The sequence below is a fragment of the Lithobates pipiens genome, unplaced genomic scaffold (assembly GCF_037356315.1).
Source record: "Lithobates pipiens isolate NorthernLeopardFrog02 unplaced genomic scaffold, aLitPip1_a1.2 Scaffold_10, whole genome shotgun sequence".
NCBI classification, from domain to species: Eukaryota; Metazoa; Chordata; class Amphibia; order Anura; family Ranidae; genus Lithobates; species Lithobates pipiens.
The window spans coordinates 55,180,399-55,204,137 of record NW_027507686.1 but is presented as its reverse complement, the minus strand read 5'-3'; the positions used below and the strand labels follow the sequence as shown (position 1 = coordinate 55,204,137).

Here is a 23,739-nt window from a genome sequence, read left to right as displayed (position 1 = left end):
CCCATCATTGGAGTCAGTGGGGGAATAGTGCCCCATCATTGGAGTCAGTGGGGGAATAGTGCCCCATCATTGGAGTCAGTGGGGGAATAGGGCCCTATAATTGGAGTCAATGGGGGGAATAGTGCCCCATTATTGGAGTCAGTGGAGAAATAGTACCCTATCATTGGAGTCAGTGGGGAATAGTGCCCCATTATTGGAGTCAGTGGGGGAATAGTGCCCCATTATTGGAATCAGTGGGGGGGAATAGTGCCCCATTATTGGAGTCAGTGGGGGAATAGTGCCCCATTATTGGAGTCAGTGGGGGAATAGTGCCCCATCATTGGAGTCAGTGGGGGAATAGTGGCCCATCATTGGTGTCAGGGGGGGAACAGTGTCCCATCATTGGAGTCAGTGGGGGAATAGTGCCCCATTATTGGAATCAGTGGGGGGGAATAGTACCCCATTATTGGAGTCAGCGGGAGAATAGTGTCCCATCATTGGAGTCAGTGGGGGAATAGTGCCCCATCATTGATGTCAGTGGGGGGGAATAGTGGCCCATTATTGGAGTCAGTGGTGGGAATAGTGCCCCATCATTGGAGTCAGTGGGGGAATAGTGCCCCATCCTTGGAGTCAGTGGGGGGAATAGTGCCCCATCCTTGGAGTCAGTGGGGGGAATAGTGCCCCATCATTTGAGTCAGTGGGGGGAATAGTGCCCCATCATTGGAGTCAGTGGGGGGAATAGTGCCCCATCATTGTAGTCAGTGGGGGAAAAGTGCCCCATCATTGGAGTCAGTGGGAGGAATAATGCCCCATCATTGGTGTCAGTGGGGGAATAGTGCCCCATCATTGGTGTCAGTGGGAGGAATAGTGCCCCATCATTGGTGTCAGTGGGAGGAATAGTGCCCCATCATTGGAGTCAGTGGGAGGAATAATGCCTCTAGGGCAGGATAAAAGCAAGCAAGGGGCCACATTTGGCCCCAGGGCTGCAGTTTGGTGACAACTGTAAGGCCCCTTTTACACGACTGACCCTCTCGGATCCATTTTCAGTCAGATCTGAGCCGGCCACTCATTGACTCATATGGGCAGGCGGATGTCAGTGAAGATGTGTCCGCTGACACCCACCTGCCATCCGATCCGACAAGATCTGCTCAAAACAGACAGATGGCGATACGTTTGCGATCCGTCCAGCGGATCAGATGGGATCGGATGAGAACGGTCACGCAGTCCATTTTCATCCGATCTGCCCATAGAGAACAGCGGGGCTCTGATAGGTCCATCCCTGCACAGGGAGCGGAGACAGACCTGTCATCTGCCGACTCAGCGAGGATCAACGGAGCGATCCCCCACTGAGCTAGCGGAGCCCATCCATCCGATTCGTCCCATGTGAAGGGGGCCTAATAGTTAAGGGTTTGAAAAAAATGTATAGAAAATGTATACATGTAAATGTATAAATATTTAACATCTTTCCTCTATACAGCATACTTCTAGCAGTTTTATAGTAATTGATGTTTTAAGAAAAGAAACAAAAAAAAAAAAAATTGTATGAATGTATAAGTATAGTAATAACAGATATTTTCTTTTTAGACTGGGAATTTTTATAAAAAATAAATAAATACAAAACATGCCTATACTTACCTACTCTATGCAATGGTTTTGCACAGAGCAGCCCCTCTGGGTACCCCCCACTGGCACTCCATGACCCTCCTCTTCATTGGGTGCCCCCACGGAAAGCCGCTTTCCCTGGGGGCACCTGTGCGTGCTCACTCCCGAGACTCGCTGCTGCATCTATTGACACAGAAAGCAGGACTCGGGCCACCGCGCACCCCCATGTCATCGGATTTGATTGAGAGCAGCTGTAGCCAATCGCTCCCACTGCTATCAGTCTGTCCAATGAGGAGAGAGACAGCGGTGGAAGCTGGATCGGATGGGCTCAGGTAAGGAAAAGGGGGGTTGGGTGGGCAGCTTCAACAGAGAAGGTCCTTCTCCTTAGTACATAGAGTGCATTAAGGTGATAAAACTTAGGGCTTTAGAAGCACATTTAGATAGCCATACACTGTAAGATTTGGAGAGGTTGAAGGAAAGAAAACGACTGATTAGGAGAGAGCAGATCGCACACACAGATTATAGGACGAGGCCTACTACAAACATACATCCAACATTAGAAAAACGATGACTAGCATCCAGTAGGGTAGCTTAGTGTAGTTTAGTGTAGGTCCTGCCCTAGAAGAGTCTACCTTGTCGTGGTGGGCAGGCTTGGAATCTATTGGTCAAAAGTATGTTAGCGAATGGGAGAGAGGGTCACTAGATCGTCACTTCTGACCAATCGATTTCACCAAAGGACTCTTGGTTTAATCAGAGCACATGAAAAAATTTGTACTAGTTGTTCTACTTTCCAAACATACAATAAAAATTGGGATATTTTCATTGGAATAGCTTCCTCTTTTATTTAACCCTTTCATGCCGGGGCTCTGTACTCCCCATACAATCCTTCTCTTGAAGTCCTTCCAGGGACACACGATCGGTAAGGGGAGAATCTGAGATCACTTGGCTATTCTGCTGACTTCATGAGGAATTGCACATTGGCAAGCAAATAATCCATCGATCGGCCGGGTATAACCCCACCCAGATCCATGAGGTTTCCATTTTTTAGAAAAACAGAGTAGGAGTAGATCATAAACACTTTCACAATACAGTCAAAGTGTTCATCGATCAGATAATATATTCACCAGCTTTAGATTGTTTGCCAGTCTGAACGTTTCAATCGATCAGCATATTGATTGGATAATAAACACTAACCATGTACAACCAACATAAGATTGTTTACCAATTGAATCATCTTGATCAAATCACACACTGTTCGAACAACACAAACAAATCGTGTATGGTCACCATTAGGTTGTTTGCCAATTTGAACATTTTAATTGGATCACACATCGACTGGATTACCATGTACAGCTGCATCAGATTCTGATTGCTCCAGTTTTAGTAAATCTCCCCCATTGCGTGCTTATGGTGATTGGAGGCGTTCATTATAGGTGTCAGATCTCTGTACAATCTGACAGCGATTGTTGGTTATTTGCAAAGGGTTTTCCTTAGCTTGTGTGTGCCGTGTTGCATTGTCTGCCAGATTGGGGGAAAATCAGACCATAAGTTATGGTGGCCGTATGTGATTAGTGTTTATTATCCGATCAATGTGTATTTCTACCAAACGATTGAATTGGTCAACAACCTAATGGGGACCATACCATACATGCTTTGATTGTATAATGTGATCAATTTGCGATTAGATCGAAATGATGGCATTGGTGAACAATCTAACAGTGGCCATACACAGGTGTTGTTTATTATCTGATCGATGTGCAACCTGATCAAAACATTCTAATTGACAAATGACCATACACGCTTCAATTGTATTGTTCGATCGATGTGTGATTCAATCAAAATGATTGGAGAACAATACAATGGTGGCCATACACAGTTAGTGTTTATAATCCAATAAATTTGCAGATCAATCCAAACCTTCAGACTGGCGAACGATATAACAGTGGTCATACACACTGACTGTATTATCTGACGGATTTAATCAAAACAATTGAATTGGTGAGAAGTTGAAAGGTGCCCATACGGGGTTTGATTTTATCGTCCAATCAATGAGGGATCCAGTCAAAACGTTTAATTTGGTGAATGATTTAATAATGGCTATACATGCTTTAATCATATTATCTGATTGATCAAAATGATCAAATTGGTGAACAATCTAATGGTAGTCATACACGATTAGTGTTTATTATCCAATCAAAACATTTGAATTGGTGAACAATCTAACGGTGTCCATACATAATTAGTGTTTCTTATCCAGTCGATGTGCGATCCGATTAAAGCATTCAAAATTGGCAAACAACCTAATGGTGACCATACCAAATTTGTGTCTGATGTAACCACAATATCCAATTTTCTTTTCATTAGTACGGTTTTCTGCCAAAAAAAAAGAATCTGAAGAGCAAGACTAGGCATGCTCAGAAATGAAAGAACACATACAAAACAATTCAACACATTACGTCACTTCTGACGTTGAATTCTGTCGTCAGAAAATTTTCTGCTGGTGTGTACCCGCTTCACTTTCGATTTGAGACTAGCATTAAAAAAAAACTGACAAAAATTTGTCCAATAATCTGACTATGTGTACAAGGCTAAATCCTCATACACTCGATCGGACTTTATACAAACTTTCCCGTGGATTTCTGTACAAGGGCGTTGGCCCTGAACTTGTTAAGCATACACCTGATCACACTTTTTCAGCCAACTTTCACCAAATCAAAATGAATGTTTTTTCTGCTCTTTACTGCCACCTTTGGTCAACTTCTGTATTGTTGTCTGATCTTTTGCATTGGTTCTGAGCATGCGTGTTTGTACTTTTGTACAAAAGTCCGATGGTTTTCTGTACACACGATCAGACTTTGCTCCATCGGTCTTTTGTTGCTGGAAAGTTTGTCCGTTCGCACAGCCAACAAAAGTCCGATGAAAACTGAAAAAGTTTGTCCAATGGAGCGTACTCACAGTTGGATGATGCCTTAAAACAGCTAATTTGCTTTGTTGTTTGTTGCCAAAAAGTCAGATCGTGTGTATGGGCCTTAACCTCCCTGGCGGTACGATTATTTCGGATTTTAGGTGCTAAAAGCGGTACCATTATTTTGCATGAAAATTTGGCGTTTTATATTGTAGTCCTGCAATTCTTAGGAATAACTCTCTTAAATGTGTCCAAACCAGCAGACATCCCGGGTATGATAAAGTTTGAAAAATTAAATCATAAATTATAATATAATAAATAATTATAAATAATTGTACCAAATAATAATATAACAATAATAAAAATTATTCAATAATGTAATCAAATCAAAAACACTGAAATTTGCTCAGTTGCAGAATTGTCACTGTCATTACTTTTCAGTATTTGATGACGGATCTCCCCACAAATCGCTATAGCTCAATTCTGCGAGTGATTCTAATTTATTATCGCTGTTTTCTAGCTGGTCTAAAGTCATTTTTGATGTACAGTGACAGTTTTGGTTGCTATGGGCAATCTCCAGTTTCCAGGCATAAAGAACAGTTTTTATTATATAAAACTGCATGCAGGGCACTGGACAGACCACTAGGGACAACGGGGATGTGAAATATTTACATACAGCAATGTAATCTGTAAGATTACATTATACTGTATGTTTACTGTTTGTTTCACTTTTTGAATTTGGCGCCGATCTCCGTGCCCGTGCGTCGCAACGCTCGCAGGGCACGGAGATCGGCGATGTAATGCATCGAGCGAGACACGGCTCGCTCGTACAGCGGGGAGACAACGCTGGATCCGAGGGAGAAGGTAAGTAAACCTCCTCCTGGATCCAGCGATGCAGTCCCGAGTCTGGCTCGGGGATACTGCTCTTGGTATAAAAAATCCACCCCGAGCCAGACTCAGGAATACCGTCAGGGGGGTTAATGCTTCTCTTCAAATTTGCCTGTGAGGCTCGGTTCACACGTGTGATTCTAGTGCAGGTTTCGACATCGCATGTGACCCGCTGGCGGTTCACACTGCCCTATGCGAACCACTGCAGGTGTCAATAGAAAGTTAAAGGGTAACTCCACTTTCGTGGGAGAAAAAAATAATAATATTGCACATATAACTGCAACACTAATCATATTGTAATTGAATGTTATTAAAAATGACCTTTCCTTTTCAATCTGCAGCTCTTTTCTGAGAATGCATTGCAATATGGCTACCTGGAGTTGTTTTGTACACAGAATGTGTACTGACCACTCCCCAGAAACATCATTTCCTGCTTGTGTGATTGGCTCACCAATTTACCCAGAAATCTGCACTAAGATACAAGTCAGATTTTAGGACTCTCCTGCAACAAAAATGTCATTTTTGGAGAGATACTTTCAATAGGAACACATCTAAAGGGATGCAGACCCATCAAATTTCCTCATTAGTGCCCTACAGCTGTCATAGTTAATTATGAAACCACTCCCATTAGACCCACTCAGAACAGAGGCACAGACAAACACACAGGGATTTCTTTAGAATAACAAAAGGTAGGAATCTGCAACAAAGGTTGTTATAATCCTTGCAATGTTCATTGATCACCCAAAGGGGAATGTGTTTTTTCTCAACAAAAGTGGAGTTACACTTTAATGACACCCTCAGATCAGTTCTCATATCCCAATGCGAACCGTCAAATGGTGCAGAAATCTGATCGCATGGGTGTTCCGCAATTCCAGTGCGGACCAAAAAAAGGGCCCTGCACCATTTTGGTGCAAATATGATGCAAATTCAGCCATACAATATGTAGGGCTGAATTTGCATCGTGCCGACATCTCAAGTGATCTCGTGCGAATCACATGCGATGTCTAACATCGCACAAGTGTGAACCCAGCCTAAATGTCTTTGCATGCATTGCCACATAGAGGTACTTTTACAGGAATAAAAAAGCTGAACACCTGTATAAGGACATGCACACGGTAACACCAGGAACCAGAAATTGGCAGAAAAAATGCCTCTAAGCCCTTGTACACACAATCAGAGATTCCGTCGGAATGTTTCCTAACGGACCGTTTTGTCGGATATTCCGACTGTGTGTGGTCTGCATCGGACTGTTTCCGTCGGAATATCCGACGGACCAATTTTTCCAACTTGCCGGTAAAATTTTCAGACGAAATGCTCCGATCGGACATACTCCGATCATGTGTAGCCTACTCCGACGGACAAAGTGCCACGCATACTCAGATCAAATTCCTAGACTAAAGCTATTGGCTACTAGCCTGAACGTAGTCCCGTCGTAACAAAATAACATCATCACGTTATGTACAATCGGATTTTCCAACAACTTAGTTCGACCGTGTGTATGCAACATCACTTCCGGACCTCTTCCGGAATTAATCCGTCGGAATTATTCCGACGGATTTGGTTGTCGGAATCTCCGACCGTGTGTACAAGGGCTAATGCTGCGCAAGTCTATGCGTGTACACGTGTATTGTGTTCAGTGTAAATGCATTCTACTGGGCAGCATATTCATTTATTCATTGGAATGAATTTACATGTACGCTTATGCACGTTTAGATGCAGTTTTGCACATAAAAAACACCGATAACCTTTGCGCCAAACACAGGTTTGGGGCATTTTTTTGTGCTGCGTACAAATGTACACATGAACGCCTGCATGTGCATGGCCACATTAAATAACATACAGCTGCATTCATGGTATAAAAAAAAACACAGCAGTATTTTCTACGCTTGTTGATTTTAAACAAAAATTCTTAAGAAAATTGCTAGAAAAAATTCGAAGAACACTCTCATAATGTTTGAAGGTTATTGGAAAGATTTTGTCTGCTTTTCACATTTGACTTTGGAATGAATGGATTTTACTGAACGAAAACCCAATACACTATTAGCCCTTGTACACACGGTCGGACATTCCGATGGAAAATGTCCAGTCGGACCGTGTTGTCAGATAATCCGACCGGGTGTGGGCTCCATCGGACTATTTGCGTCGGAATATCCGACCGACAAAGTTTTAGCCCTTGTACACACGGTCGGACATTCCGACAACAAAATCCGTTGGATTATATCGGAAGGATTTTGTCCGAAACCGGTGTTGCATACACACAGTCGGACAAAGTTGTCGGAAAATCCGATTGTTCTGAACGTGATGACGTTATTTCATTACGACGGGACTACTGGCCAGCATATTCATTTATTCTAACCATTGGAAAAAATTATATATGTGCACTTATTCACATTTAGATGAACTTTTGCACATAAAACACACTGACAATCTTTACACCAAACACAGGTTTGGAGCTTTTTTTTTTCCCCTCTGAGTGCTGGGTACAAATTTGCATATAAACGCCTGCATGTGCATGGCCACATTAAATAACATACAACTGTGTTTGTGGCATAAAAAAAAAACACCCTTAGCAGCAGTATTTTTATGCCCCTGTGCATGAAGCCTAATAAAGCTGCCCATACAGCAGAGGGATAGAATTTGAACAAAAATTCTTAGGAAAAATCTTAGGAAAATTGCTGCGAAAATTCAAAGAACGTTCTCATAATGTTCGAATGGCATTCGAAAGATTTTGTGTGCTTTTCACATTCGATTTCGGAACAAATGGATTTTACCAAACGAAAACCAAATACACTATTAGAAATTTGTTTTGAGAAAAATTATCCATCCTGCTTCTTCAAATTGTCTTGTCACTGTGGATAAAAAGGAACGTCGATTTGACCCACTAATGAATGGAAGAACTAACAAACTTTCTTTTCCTAAGGATTTTCGTTCAAAAATCTATGGCCAGATTTAGCAGCGTTTTCTAAATTGCGTATACACGAGGCCTAAGTGTTACCAATTATCATGAATGCACTTATAATTAAAACAAGATATATTTGATATAGATATGCAGTATTTGATACTAGGTACTTCAAATACTTCTACAATAAATACTTCAAATCACCTGTCAGTCTTATAAACTCTTTGCAAATTGAGTTACTTGAGAGCAGTTCAGGAGCAGATTATATTGTACCTCTTAGCCTTTGTACACACGGTCGGACATTCCGACGGAAAATGTCCGATCGGACCGCGTTGTCGGATAATCCGACTGTGTGTGGGCTCCATCGGACTGTTTCTGTCGGAATATCCGACGGACAAAGTTTTAGAGCTGGGCTATAAAACTTTCTGACAACATGATCCGATCGGACTTTGTCCGATTGTGTGTAGAGAATTCCGATCGGACAAAGTGCCACGCATGCTCAGATCAAATTCCTAGACCAAAGCTATTGGCTATTAGCCTGAACGTAGTCCCGTTGTAACGAAATAACGTCATCACGTTACGAACGATCGGATTTTCCGACAACTTTGTCACTGCGGTTGAAAAGGAATGTCGATTTGAACCACTAAAGCCCTGTACACACGACAGGATTTCCGATGGAAAATGTGTGATAGGACCTTGTTGTAGGAAATTCCGACCGTGTGTAGGCTCCATCACACATTTTCCATAGGAATTTCCGTCGCACAAAATTTGAGATCTGGTTGTCAAATTTTCCGACAACAAAATGAGTTGTCGGAAATTTCAATTGTGTATACACAATTCCGAGTCACACATCCTCTGGTAAGCTGAGATTGTCACCGGGTGTAAGAGCACATGGGGTGTTTTTCTTTTTGAGTAGAGTTAAAGTGGTTGTAAACCCTTACAACCAACTTTGACCTACAGGTAAGCCTAGATTAAGGCTTACCTGTAGGTCCAAGAAATATTTCCTAAACCTACACGGTTTAGGAGATATTTGCCGAAAGACAGGCACCACTGTCTACGGCGCATGCACCGTAGACAGCGGCGCGAAGGCGCACTGAGCGTGCCGCGGTCAACGGCGATATGCCGCGAGTGGCGTCTCCCGTGCACATGCGCGGGAGTGACGTCATCGCGGCTTCGCCGAATGACAGCGGTGAGACCCACCGAGAAGATGGATGCGCCAGACTACAGGGGACAGCGGTGACTTCGCTGGCTCCTGTGTCAGGTAAGTGACGCATAGTAGTCCATTATGCTTTGCCTTTGCAGGAAATGTAAGAGGAAGTAAACCCATCATGGTTTACTTCCGCTTTAAGACATACAGAGCTCCTGTATGATACAGCCTGGATTCTTCATATGATATTTGGACTTTCACATTATTTTTCAATAAATTTGTATTATAGTTTGTAATTTCTATCACTATTTTTATCATCATTTGTTATATTTATCATGTTTTCAGCATGGCATGGAGTTTATTGATGGAACACTATGGGATTGATTTACTGGAGGCAAGCGGGTTGTGCACTTTGCGGGTGCGGTTGCTTCTGAGCTTAGTAAATGAGCAGAAGATCTAATGACTTCCATCATCCAATCATTTGCAAGCTAAAACACATTTTATTTTATATTTTTCTTGCAAGTGATTGGGTATTCTTTGTAAATTTAAGCTTTACCTCATTTGCTGGGCTGTGGAGCGGCCGTGCTGGCGGAGTGCACAGTGTATTTGCCTTTATTAAATCATTTCCTGTGTAGTTTAGGGCAAGGCTTATATCTCTATCAAGGCTAGGCCTACACTTTTTTAATTAAATTTACAAAAAGAAAAAGAAAAATTGTAAAGCTAAACCAGGAAAACACATTTGTATGAGTGGATCAGGCAAACTGGTAGCAGAGAGGATAACATTCTAAAGTTATTTATTCAGATATGTTGGAACAAGTTTTTGTTTGTTTTTTAAGAGAAAAAGAAATGATATACTTTTGTTAATAATGAGCCTCATTAGTGTCTATACACTTACTGCTGTGCTGTTTATTTTGTAAATGACATATTTTTCATGTACAATTTGCATGGTTGCAACAGTTTTTCCTGTCGCATCATGGCAGCATACACCTATGGGTTGTGGCTCCGCCCCCGCAACCTGATAGGACCGTTTAACTATTAAATCTTGAGAGGGCCCCTGCTTCAGCATTCTCCTTTTTTTCCTCACCTGAGAAGACCGGACATCACCCCTTACCGCTATCGCCCCAGCCAGGTTCAAGCCTCTCCTGGGTGGAAGTCCTACCTGTACAGCCTCTAAATGAGCTTAATGGAGGAATCCCCACTCTGATGGTCTCAGGGGTATCATTATTTATCTTTACAAATCTTAAACAGATTTATTATGCAGCGGCCTCTAACCTGTGCTTTCTATGTATTTTCTGTTCCTTTCCTGTCAAGCTCTGTAGAACCTCGCTCCTCGGGCGCCGATGATTGAACTCCTCTGCGCATGCGCTGGCGTTCAGTGCCTCGTTGTATTGCCGGTTCGCCACTTTCCAAAATGGAGCCGAACGTCGTGGGACATTTCTGCGCATGTGCGGGATGACGTCGGCGTTACGACGGCATTAGCGCGGGGTTTAAAAATTGCATTTTTGCTTTGTGTACCATGGCTGCCGCTTCACGACCAAGATCGTCTTCGTCATTCCGATCGTTTCTTACATATCGTTCCCTTCGGATCTCAGGTCAGTCTCTTCGTTTCTAAAGTTCTTTTTCTGCAACTGGCATATCTCCCTACCTGTCTTTGCACACTGATTTCCGTTCGTTTTTAGGATTCACTCTTCATGGAGGCCGCTGCCCCAGCAGACCATCGCCAGCCTATTAGGTAAGTGGGGTCAACTTGGTAAGTACGAAGAGGAAAAAGAGAGCCTGTCACTAACGCTGTCTAAATTGCACAGCCCTATCAGGTCATCCAGATCGTCGCACTCAAGGCGCTCAAGAAGAAGCCGCTCAAGTCATAGACGGGACCGAGACCATAGCAGAAGCCGCTCAAGGCGCAGAGAGAGCGGAGATCACAGGAGGAGGCGATCAAGGTCCTACTCCCGACATGGACACTCCTACCACAGAAGATCCCCTACTAGCAGACACTCTTCTCGCGCTCAAAGTCTCCATCCCTCTGGAAACTCATGCTGGGTTTGTGGCGCAATAGCACTCCCAGATAAGCTGGCCTGTCGTTCATGCTTCAATGAAGCAACAAAAGACAGGGAATTAGATCCTAGTACTCCAGCTACTGAATTGCCCCTCCAAATCGCAGGGCCGGAAACTAGCAGACCTTTGCAAGGCACCACATCTGCTGTTCCCTCCACTTCAAGGATGTCAGATCCTTTGTCAGATAATGAGGACATTGACGCCTCTAACGGCTTCGACTTCGCACTAGTTGAACCCTTCATTAAATCAGTGAAGGAAGCGATCAATTGGGTGGAAGAAAAACAAACTCCTCAGAAGCTGAGGAAATATTTTCCAAATCTCAAGAAAGATCCTGAGACCTTCCCTTTTATTGAGGAACTAGAGGATTTGATTAAAGAGGAATGGCAAAAGCCGGATAAGAAGATCAGTCTAACTAACAGGTTAGCAAAACTTTATCCCCTGAAGGAGCCTAGTGTCACTCCCTTAGTGACCCCGCCAGTGGTGGATTCTTCTCTGATGCGTCTTGCCAGACATGTGACACTTCCAATCGAAGATGCGGTTACATTTAAAGATGTACTAGATAGGAAAATTGACCTAGATCTGAAAAGATCTTACCTATCAGCAGGAGGCGCATGCAGACCAGCTGTGGCCCTAGCAGCTGTCGGTAGAGCCATTTCCAACTGGTCCGCCAATACCGAGAGACTGGTGTCAGAAGGAGGGGAACAAGAGAAGGTAATCTCAGCCCTACAGGAACTATCTCTCGCAGGTGACTTTGTCGCAGAAGCCTCTGTAGATATAATTAAATCTACATCTAGAGCAATGCTGAGCTCAGTAATGGCCAGAAGGGCACTTTGGCTGAAACCCTGGTCTGCAGACCCATCCTCGAAGACAAACTGGTGCAAGATTCCCTTTGACGGAGCAAATCTCTTTGGAGAAAAGCTAGATTCTGCGATTTCTAAAGTTACCGGGGGGAAATCGGGTCTGATCCCTTCAGATAGAAGATCTAAACAGCAAAGACCGTCAGCCCCCAGACGTAACCTCCCAGACAAATATAGGGAGGCAAGATCCTATAGACCTGGCAAGGAGTACAGGAGAAACTGGAAGAACCCTCAATCATCCTTCCTCAAGCTCCAGAAAGCCAAGACCCCTACTTCAGGGGATCAAAAGTCTTTTTGAAGGTGCGCCCGCCCAACCAGCTGTAGTAGGAGCCAGGCTAAGGTTGTTCAAGCAGGTATGGGCGGGGACAATAAAGGATCCATGGGCAGTGGCGACTGTCCAATTCGGACACAGATGGAGGTTCCGAAAGCACCCAAGGGACCATTTCCGAATAACAAGGATACCATCATCTCACCAAAAGAGAGTACTACTGAACGGATATGTTCAGGACCTAATCCAGAAGCAAGCTATAAGGGAAGTTCCTCTACCACAGAGAGGGAGAGGATTCTATTCTCCTCTATTTCTGGTAACAAAGAAGATAGGAGACTTACGTCCTGTCATGGACTTAAAGAAACTCAATCACCGAATCCTGGTGGAGGCATTCAAAATGGAGAGTCTGCAGACAATCCTCCAGGCCATCAACATAGGAGATTGGATGCTCTCCATCGATTTACAAGACGCCTACCTGCACGTTCCCATTCACACCTCATTTCAGAAATGTCTCCGTTTTGTTGTAGGTCATCAACATTTCCAATTCCAAAGTCTCCCGTTCGGAATATCCACTGCTCCAAGAACATTTACAAAAGTGTTACTGCCAGTAATTGCCCTATTAAGGGAGCAAGGCCTGAGGGTGCACCACTACCTAGACGATATCCTTCTCCTGGCCGACAACCGAGATTCCCTCCTACTTCACCGCGCAATCCTAATTTCCACCCTGCAAAAATTTGGGTGGCTGATAAATTGGGGGAAGAGCAGTCTAAATCCCACACAGCGAATTATTTTTCTGGGGGCAGAGCTGGATACCCGACTCAATACAATAGAACTCCCGGAGGAGAAAGTTCCCATCCTAATCCGGAAAGTAAAGAGGTTACTCGTGGCCACTACCATCCCCGCCAGAGAATGTCTCAGTATTTTAGGGTCATTCTCGGCGACTATCCCAATGGTACAATGGGCCCAGTGGAATGCCAGGCCTCTTCAAATATCATTCCTCAAACAATGGAACGGCGTGTCAATGACCCAGCCGATAGTGATCCGAGAAGAGGTGAAGCAATCGCTATCATGGTGGACAAAACCACACAATCTGAAGAGGTGCAAACGCTTAGTCCTTCTCTCTCAAGAAGTAATCACCTCGGATGCCAGCATGGAAGGATGGGGAGCACACTATCGTCACCACGCAGCCCAAGGTTGTTGGCCATTCAGGACACACGATGTGGTTTCCAACTTATTGGAGATGAAAGCAGCATTCCAGGCACTACTAGCCTTCAGCCCATTTCTGGAGGGAAAAGATGTCCTACTAAAGATGGACAATCGAGTGGCTGTGGCCTATATCAACAGGCAAGGAGGCACCAGGAGTCGCTCCATGTTGCAAGAAGTCCAACCAGTCTTCCAATGGGCGCAACTGAATTTAACCAGTCTCAGGGCAACATACGTACCAGGTGTCCAGAATCAGATAGCAGACACCTTGAGTCGACAGTTAGTATCCAACCACGAATGGGCCCTAAGCAGTCAGGCCTTTTCTCTGATAACGAAGACTTGGGGGGTTCCGGATATCGATCTGGCAGCAACTCCAAACAACGCAAAGTGTCAGAGGTACCTGGCGAGAGTTCCCTTTCCTTCGGCGGAAGGCACGGATTGTTTACAACACAACTGGAATTTCCACCTAGGTTACGTGTTTCCACCAACTCCAATCATATCGAGGCTTCTACTCAGACTCAGGAAATCAAGTGCCACAGTTTTAGCAGTCCTGCCCTTTTGGCCGAGGAGGCCGTGGTTCACGACCCTACTCCAATTGAGTACAGCAGAACCATTGCCGCTCCCTGTGACAGCGGATCTACTCTCTCAAGGTCAATTCCTCCATCCATGCCCAGAGAAATTACACCTAACAGCATGGAGACTGAAAGGGCTAGGTTCATAGCTCACGGATGTTCCCACAAAGTGATAAACACCCTTCTCCAAGCCAGAAGGTTTACCACTAATAACACCTACAAGAGAATCTGGGATAAGTTCCTCTCGGTCGCACAACAACAAGCCTGGGACCCTTCATCCCCTACAGTTGCTCAGGTCCTAGAGTTCCTTCAGCTAGGTCTTGACAAAGGTCTTGGTTCAAGCACCTTGAAAGTACACGTATCAGCTCTATCTGCCATTACGGGGGTGAAATGGGCTCAAGAACCTCTTATTTCTCAATTCCAGAGGGCTTGTCTAAGATTGAGACCTCCCAGAAAGCCCTCATTTCCAACTTGGGATCTTTCGGTAGTACTGGACTTCCTATCCCATGACCCATTCTTTCCAGTTGAAAAAGCTTCCCTTTGGAATCTAACCCTCAAAATCACCTTTCTGATAGCGATTACATCAGCCAAGAGGGTGTCGGAAATGCATGCACTAATGGCAAAGGAACCATACCTTACCATCTACCCAGACAAGGTAGTTCTGAAACCTTCAGACCGCTTCGTCCCCAAAGTGGCTTCCTCCTTTCATTTTAATCAGGAAATATGCCTTCCCACTCTTTCTACAGAGCAGGGCGACCCTCATCCACTGGATGTAAAATCTAACTTACTGGCCTACCTCTCGAAGACCAATGACTTCAGGAAAGTGGAAAACCTCCTAGTCATCCCTCATGGCTCCAGAAGAGGACAGGCAGCTACTTCCCGCACCATCGCAGCATGGCTTGTGAAAATCATAAAGAAATCCTACTCTTCTAATCAAGCTCAGATACCTGAGGGCTTAAAGGCGCACTCTACAAGGGCAATGGCAACCTCCTGGGCAGCCTTCTGCAAAGTCTCCTCAGAAACCAACTGCAAGGCAGCCACATGGTCTTCAAAAAGTACTTTTATATCCCACTACAAAGTGGACTCCGCTAGGTTGTCCACGGTGGAATTTGGTAGAGCGATTATTCAGTCCAATTCCTCCATTCCTTGTAAATAAACTTTTTCTGCTTAGACCCACCCAGTTTTGCGAGTTATTCCCCATAGGTGTATGCTGCCATGATGCGACAGGAAAACGGAAAATTGTATACTCACCTTTCCGTAATTTTCCTTTCCTGTTGCATCTCATGGCAGCATACAGATGCCCACCCGTCTAAGGTGAGGTATCTATATATTGAGAATGCTGAAGCAGGGGCCCTCTCAAGATTTAATAGTTAAACGGTCCTATCAGGTTGCGGGGGCGGAGCCACAACCCATAGGTGTATGCTGCCATGAGATGCAACAGGAAAGGAAAATTACGGAAAGGTGAGTATACAATTTTCCGTTATTTCTTAATATAATTAACAGCTTCTAATAGATTTTGTAGCATGTGTATGTGATTGCTCTAGTTTGTTTGCCCCTCTACTTGTGTATACTATTCACAGATGTGGTGCACACAAATGTGTGTGTGTGTGTGTGTGTGTGTATATATATATATATATATATATATATATATATATATATATATATATAATCAATATATGTATTTTGGAGTTATTTTACTTCAGTCTGTTTTCAATTTAGGCATGGTACGGTGATTATTAGACATGACATGTGCAGAGTAAAAAAAAAAATACACAATTCCGACGCACAAAGTACCACGCATGCTCGGAATCAAGCAGAAGAGCAGCACTGGCTATTGAACTTAATTTTTATCCGCTTGTCGTATGTCACCGCATTCTTGACGTTCGGACTTTACGACCAATTTGTGTGGACATGTGTATGCAAGACAAGTTTGAGCCAACATCCGTTGGAAAAAATCCCATGGATTTTGTTGTCGGAAAATCCTATCGTGTGTACAGGGCATAATGATTGGAAAAATGAAAAAACTTTCTTAGAAGATTCTTTTCCTAAGGATTTTTGTTCGAAAATCTATGGCCAGATTTAGCAGCATTTTCTAAATTGCATATACACGAGGCCTAAGTGTTATCAATTACTTATCATGAATAATTATTAAAACTGTGGGTATAGGTTTGTATATATAGGACTACAGGTGTGTGTGTGTGTATGTGTGTGTATTTATATATATATATATATATATATATATATATATAGAGAGAGAGAGATAGATAGATACAGTGCCTTGCGAAAGTATTCGGCCCCCTTGAACTTTTAAACCTTTTGCCACATTTCAGGCTTCAAACATAAAGATATAAAATTTTAATTTTTTGTGAAGAATCACCAACAAGTGGGACACAATTGTGAAATGGAACGAAATCTATTGGATAATTTAAACTTTTTTAGCAAATAAAAAACTGAAAAGTGGGGCGTGCAAAATTATTCGGCCCCTTTACTTTCAGTGCAGCAAACTCACTCCAGAAGTTCAGCGAGGATCTCTGAATGATCCAATGTTGTCCTAAATGACTGATGGTGATAAATAGAATCCACCTGTGTGTAATCAAGTTTCTGTATAAATGCACCTGCTCTGTGATAGTCTCAGGGTTCTGTTGAAAGCGCAGAGAGCATCATGAAGACCAAGGAACACACCAGGCAGGTCCGTAATACTGTTGTGGAGAAGTTTAAAGCCGGATTTGGATACAAAAAGATTTCCCAAGCTTTAAACATCCCAAGGAGCACTGTGCAAGCGATCATTTTGAAATGGAAGGAGTATCAGACCACTGCAAATCTACCAAGACCTGGCCGTCCCTCTAAACTTTCAGCTCAGACAAGGAGAAGACTGATCAGAGATGCAGCCAAGAGGCCCATGATCACTCTGGATGAACTGCAGAGAACTACAGCTGAGGTGGGAGAGTCTGTCCATAGGACAACAATCAGTCGTACACTGCACAAATCTGGCCTTTATGGAAGAGTGGCAAGAAGAAAGCCATTTCTCAAAGATATCCATAAAAAGTCTCGTCTAAAGTTTGCCACAAGCCACCTGGGAGACACACCAAACATGTGGAAGAAGGTGCTCTGGTCAGATGAAAGCAAAATCCAACTTTTTGCCCACAATGCAAAACGATATGTTTGGCGTAAAAGCAACACAGCTCATCACCCTCAACACACCATCCCCACTGTCAAACATGGTGGTGGCAGCATCATGGTTTGGGCCTGCTTTTCTTCAACAGGGAAGATGGTTAAAATTGAGGGGAAGATGGATGCAGCCAAATACAGGACCATTCTGGATGAAAACCTGTTGGAGTCTGCAAAAGACCTGAAACTGGGACGGAGAATTATCTTCCAACAAGACAATGATCCCAAACATACAGCAAAATCTACAAAGGAATGGTTCACAAACGTATCCAGGTGTTAGAATGGCCAAGTCAAAGTCCAGACCTGAATCCAATCTAGAATCTGTGGAAAGAGCTGAAAACTGCTGTTCACAAACGCTCTCCATCCAACCTCACTGAGCTCGAGGTGTTTTGCAAGGAAGAATGGGCAAGAATTTCAGTCTCTCGATCTGCAAAACTGATAGAGACATACCCCAAGCAACTTGCAGCTGTAATCGCAGCAAAAGATGGCTCTACAAAGTATTAACGCAAGGGGGGGCGAATAATTTTGCGCGCCCCACTTTTCATTTTTTTATTAGTTAAAAATGTTTAAAAAATCCAATAGATTTCGTTCCACTTCACAATTGTGTCCCACTTGTTGGTGATTCTTCACAAAAAATAAAAATTTGATATCTTTATGTTTGAAGCCTGAAATGTGGCAAAAGGTTGAAAAGTTCAAGGGGGCTGAATACTTTCGCAAGGCACTGTAGATAGATAGATAGATATACAGCTTGTATAACAGTATACATTTTTTGTCCCCTCAAAATAACTCAACACACAACCATTAATATTAATTAATTAATTCATGCTTGGCCAGTCCATCACCTTTACCCTCAGCTTCTCTAGCAAGGCAGTGGTCAACTTGGATGTATGTTTGGGGTGGTTGCCATGTTGGAATACTGCCCTGCGACCCAGTCTCCGAAGGAAGGAAATCATGCTCTGCTTCAGTATGTCACAGTACATGTTGGCATTCATGGTTCCCTCAGTGAACTGTAGCTCCCCAGTGCCGGTGTTCTGACACAGAGTATCTGCCTATCGAATAGTGTCCGGGCCGTACTGCGCAGGCGCAGCGCTTGTACGGTACGGGGGACAAGGAGAAGCCGAACATCTCCGAAGAAAAATGGCATCTGCGCACTGAGTCCAGGTTGAAGCCCCACCATCCAAGTGGACATTGGGTTGCTCATAGTAACAGGGCCTCGCTTCGCTCGCCACGCTTCGGGCACAGCCTCGCTTTGCTCAGCTCGTTTATATTCTAACTCTATGTCCACTTGGATGTTGGGGCTTGAACCTGGACACAGTGTGCAGGGGTCGTTTATCTTCGGAGATATTCGTCTTCTTGCCCCCCGTACAAGCGCAGTACAGGGTGGACACTATGTGATGGGGGACACTATCTGATCGGACACAGGCAGCATTCATGTAGCCCCAGACCATGACACTCCCACCACCATGCTTGACTGCTGGCAAGACGCACTTGTCTTTGTACTCCTCACCTTGTTGCTGCCACCCACGCTTGACAACATCTGAATGAAATAAGTTTATCTTGGTCTCATCAGACCACAGGACATGGTTCCAGTAATCCATGACCTTAGTCTGCTTGTCTTCAGCAAACTGTTTGCGGTCTTTCTTTGCATCATCATTTAGAAGAGGCTTCCTTCTGGGACGACAGCCATGCAGACCAATTTGATGCAGAGTGCGGCGTATGGTCTGAGCACTGACAGGCTGATCCCCCACCCCTTCAACCTCTGCAGCAATGCTGGAAGCACTCATACCTCTATTTCCCAAAGACAACCACTGGATATGATGCTGAGCTCGTGCACTCAACTGCTTTGGTCAACCATGGTGAGGCCTGTTCTGAGTGGAACCTGTCCTGTTAAATGGCTGTATGGTCTTGGCCACCGTGCTGCAGCTCAGTTTCAGGGTCTTGGCAATCTTCTTATAGCCTAGGCCATCTTTATGTAGAGCAACAATTCTTTTTTTCAGATCCTCAGAGAGTTATTTGCCGTAACACACCTGCTCCCTATTCACACCTTGTAACACGAATGAGTCACATGACACCGGGGAGGGAAAATGGCTAATTGGGCCCAATTTGGACATTTTCACTTGGAGGTGTACTCACTTTTGTTGCCAGCGGTTCAGACATTAACCAGTTCCCGACCAGCGCACGCCGATGTACATCGGCAGAATGGCACGGGCAGGCATATTGGCATACAGGTACGTCCAATCTTTAATGCCGCCCTGCCATCGCGAGCGTGCCGCCGGTGGACTGCTTGCGTGCTGGTCGGGACCCCCGTGGGTCCGGTCGCGGGTCCCGTGGACTTGATCGCCGCAGGCATACACGCGATCGTCTCATGGGGCAGCTGAACGGAGAGATGCCGTTGTAAACAGCATCTCCCCGTTCTGCCTAGCAACTAGTGATGCTGATCTCTGCTCCATGTGATTGGAGCAGAGATCAGTGTTCACTAAATGAAAGCCCAGCCCCCAACAGTTAGTAACACTGCCAGTGTCATTTACACAGGAATCACTGCATTTATATAGCAGTGATTGCTGTATAAATGACAATGGTCCCAAAAATGTGTCAAAAATGTCTGATGTGTCCGTCATAATGTCGTAGTCACAATAAAAATCGCTGATCGCCGCCATTACTAGTAAAAAAACAAAATATTAATAAAAATGCCATAAAACTATCCCCTATTTTGTAAACGCTATAACTTTTGCGCAAACCAACAATAATCGCTTATTGCGATTTTTTTTTTTTTACCAAAAATATGTAGAAGAATACATATCGGCCTAAACTGAGGGGAAAAAAAAATTTGATATATTTTTGGGGATATTTATTATAAAAAAAAGTAAAAAATAATGCATTTTTTTCAAAATTGTCGCTCTATTTTTGTTTATAGCACAAAAAATAAAAACCGCAGGGGTGATCAAATACCACCAAAAGAAAGCTCTATTTATGGGAAAAAAAGTGAAATGAAAAAATTAAATGAAAATGAAAAAATATAATAAAATATTTACAAAAATGTGAGGGGTGTACTCACCTTTTTTCCTTATATTGGTTAAACTAGATTGAGCTTGTGGTTTTTTTTTTCAGCCAGACTAACTATGTAAAAGAAGATATATTTGATACTAGGTACTTCAAATAATTCTACACTAGATACTTCAAATCACCTGTCTTTGCAAATTGAGTAAGGCCCCTTTCACACTGGGGCGGTTTTCAGGTGTTACAGCGCTAAAAATAGCGCCTGTGTAGCGCCTGAAAAAAAACGGCCCCTTTCACTCCAGTGTGAAAGCCGGAGGGCTTTCACGCTGGAGCGGTGCGCTGGCAGGACAGTGGAAAAAAGTTCTGCTAGCCGCATCTTTGGAGCGGTGAAGGAGCGGTGTATTCACCGCTCCTTCACCGCTCCTACCCATTGAAATCAATGGGACAGCGCGGCAATACCGCCGGCAAAGCGCCGCTGCAGCGGCGCTTTGCGGGCAGTTTTAACCCTTTTTCAGCCGCTAGCGCCCGCAGACCGCCGTTAAAACGACGGTAAAGCGCCGCTAAAAATAGCGGCGCTTTACCGCCGACGCCCGCACCGCCCCAGTGTGAAAGGGGCCTTACTTGAGAGCAGTTCAGGAGCAGATAATAATATACCTTTTCAGATGGGTCATGCTGGAGGGTATGAATTCATATATGTAACCTGGACAAAAAGTTGACTTAGGCCTCTTTCACACAAGAGGTCCGATCGGGTCCGTCTGTCAGTTATTCAGCCTGACATGATTAAACCCTCTATTCTCTTCAATGGCGCGCCAGATGTAAATAGATTTGGATCGTTTACACCCGGCTACCTCCAGGCCCGATCCAAGCCACCTGTTTACATCCGGCTGCCCATAGAGCAGAGCTGGCGGTGTCCGTGTCCACTCTGCACAAGCAAAGCGGGCAAAAACCTGTCATCCGGCCAATGCACTCCGTTCAGCAGGGGATTAGCATACATTAGCATCTATAGGTACATTCATTTGGTGGAAGCACCACGTGCGGAGGTGTACTGAGGCCAGAGTGTCCAAACAGAGACATGGACAACAAAACAAATGAGGATTTTTGAAGCTGGGTGGGCTGACCCTGATGGCTAAGAATTATTTTTTTGGTTTTTGATATACAGTACTATAACATTTAGCAAGAATATCACTCTTTATCACATAAGGCGTTTTTGTCTCTAAAATTTGTGTTTTTTAGATGGTGGTTGACAATAGGTTGCCTTCCAAGGATAACTTTCCTTATCAACTTTTAGTGTGTATTTCTTCAAACGAGGACAGCGTGTTAGAAAAGCCTGAAAAACATCAGAGCTAACTACGCAGTAGCAGTGGATTTCCTCCAGCTGAAGGCACTTTGTTGCTAGGTCAATCAAAGCTGAGTTGAGTCCACTAGAGGAGGTGGTCTGTACCACAAGCTTCCTGAGAGTCTTCACATAGTGTTCACTGACAAATGCTAGTTGTCTTGTTAATTCATTGCAAGTGTTGAGCTGTAATGTAGATACAGGGATATTCGGCTTTAGGATTCGTAGAATTTTCCATGCTAGGACAGTATGGTCAAATTCTATATCCACAGACAGAGAAGGTTGGTGTTGACAAAGTTCTCCCCAAACCTCATCAGAAATAGCGGTGAGGTACTTATCAAGACGTTTACACAAGATATCCAGATGTTTAAAGGGTGGTCTTTCTGGCTTCATCAGTTCCCGGAACACATCTTCTGAAAGACTGGAACAAAAGGCACCTAGAACAGTCAGCTTGGGACACTTTTGTAAGACCTCTATAAGAGTTTCAGGAGTCACTTTGCAAACCAACGTTCTATTGTTGATGTACAAGCTACGGAGATTTGGACTTCCTGTAGCAATGAGCCTTGTAAATCCATCGCTGAGAGTAAATGGAAGTTTTCTTAAGTCAATGTGATGGAGGTCTACATTGCTTTCCTTACGGCACAGTTCCATAATGCTGTCCAAAAGTTCTAAGCCAGAGTAAAATAAAGGGTTCTCCCCACAACATATGATGGTCAGACTCTGTAACTTTTTGCCCTTTTTGGCCAAACATTTAAGCATCTGGATGACATTATTTCTATTTGCTTCTTTGGATTGGTCAAACACAATCTTCAGTTGTCTAATCTGACCAAGGAAATCTTGCAAGTCATCTAGGGACTGTAGCTGATCCTCTGTTATCCAGCTACAAAAAAAAGAAAATACAGGATGTGACTGAAATATTGATAGCGTTACCTGCACACAGTACATCTGAGGAACAATTAACAAGAACACTTACTCTTGATGAATGCAGGATGATATGTTAGTTGTATGAGTGACATGTTGGTCCTTTGCTTTCCATCCAAGCCCTCTTGTCTACATAGTACTAGCATATGGTGCATATTTGGCATCCCTTTCTTTCCTCAGTATGAATTCCAGAATCTACATATGCATGTTGCATATTGTGGTTAATACCAGGTGGCATCATAACCAGATACCTTATTGGTTAGGGGGCTCGACCTTATATTTGCATTTAGAGTAGAAACCGTTTTAATGTGGAAAGCATGGTTTCTGTGGCCTAACTGTCCCCTGACATCAAGCATAAGGTCTTAAAGAATAAGTATCCTTATAACTTTGAAAAATTATTTTTATTCCATACAGCAGTGGTCTCCACAGATGCCTCCCTTACCTGGCCCTTGGGGCACTATTCCTCGCACTGCCAACTGACATTAACAACGGGGCCCAATTTCTCCCACTGACATCAAAAATGGGGCATCATCCCTCCCAATGACACCAATGATGGGGCACTTCACTTCCACCTAATACCAAATGTGGCGATGTTTACTCCCACCGATGCTAGGAAAATTTCCACTACTGCTGGCCAAAGTCCAGCCCCCCTAAAGTTTAGCCAGGCTGTGTCATACACGGCACCAGCCCGACATCCATTCTTGTTCATTTGTAAAAGTAAAAGATCACTCAGCACTGCGGTGATGTGTGATCCATCAACTGGGGCTCTGTATTTGTAAAAGTAGCCAATACAGGGCCTTGAGAAAGTATTCATTCCCCTTGAAGTTTTCCACATTTTGTCATGTTACAGCCAAAAATGTAAATGTATTTTATCGGAATGTTATGTGAAAGACCAACGCAAAGTGGCACCTAATTGTGAAGTGGAAGGAAAATGATGAATTTTGT

The 23,739-nt window shown here is 43.8% G+C and overlaps 1 protein-coding gene across 1 annotated transcript in view; it reads right to left on the bottom strand.

The window, feature by feature from the left end:
* Positions 1–18,282: 18,282 nt before the first annotated feature.
* The window catches only part of FBXL8 (F-box and leucine rich repeat protein 8), a 48,993-nt gene continuing 43,536 nt past the window's right edge, over positions 18,283–23,739 (bottom strand). The window contains exon 3 of the mRNA XM_077455221.1: positions 18,283–22,753. Coding sequence (XP_077311347.1) covers positions 21,754–22,753 — 1,000 coding nt within the window. The 3' untranslated portion in view covers positions 18,283–21,753. The remainder of the gene's footprint in view (positions 22,754–23,739) is intronic.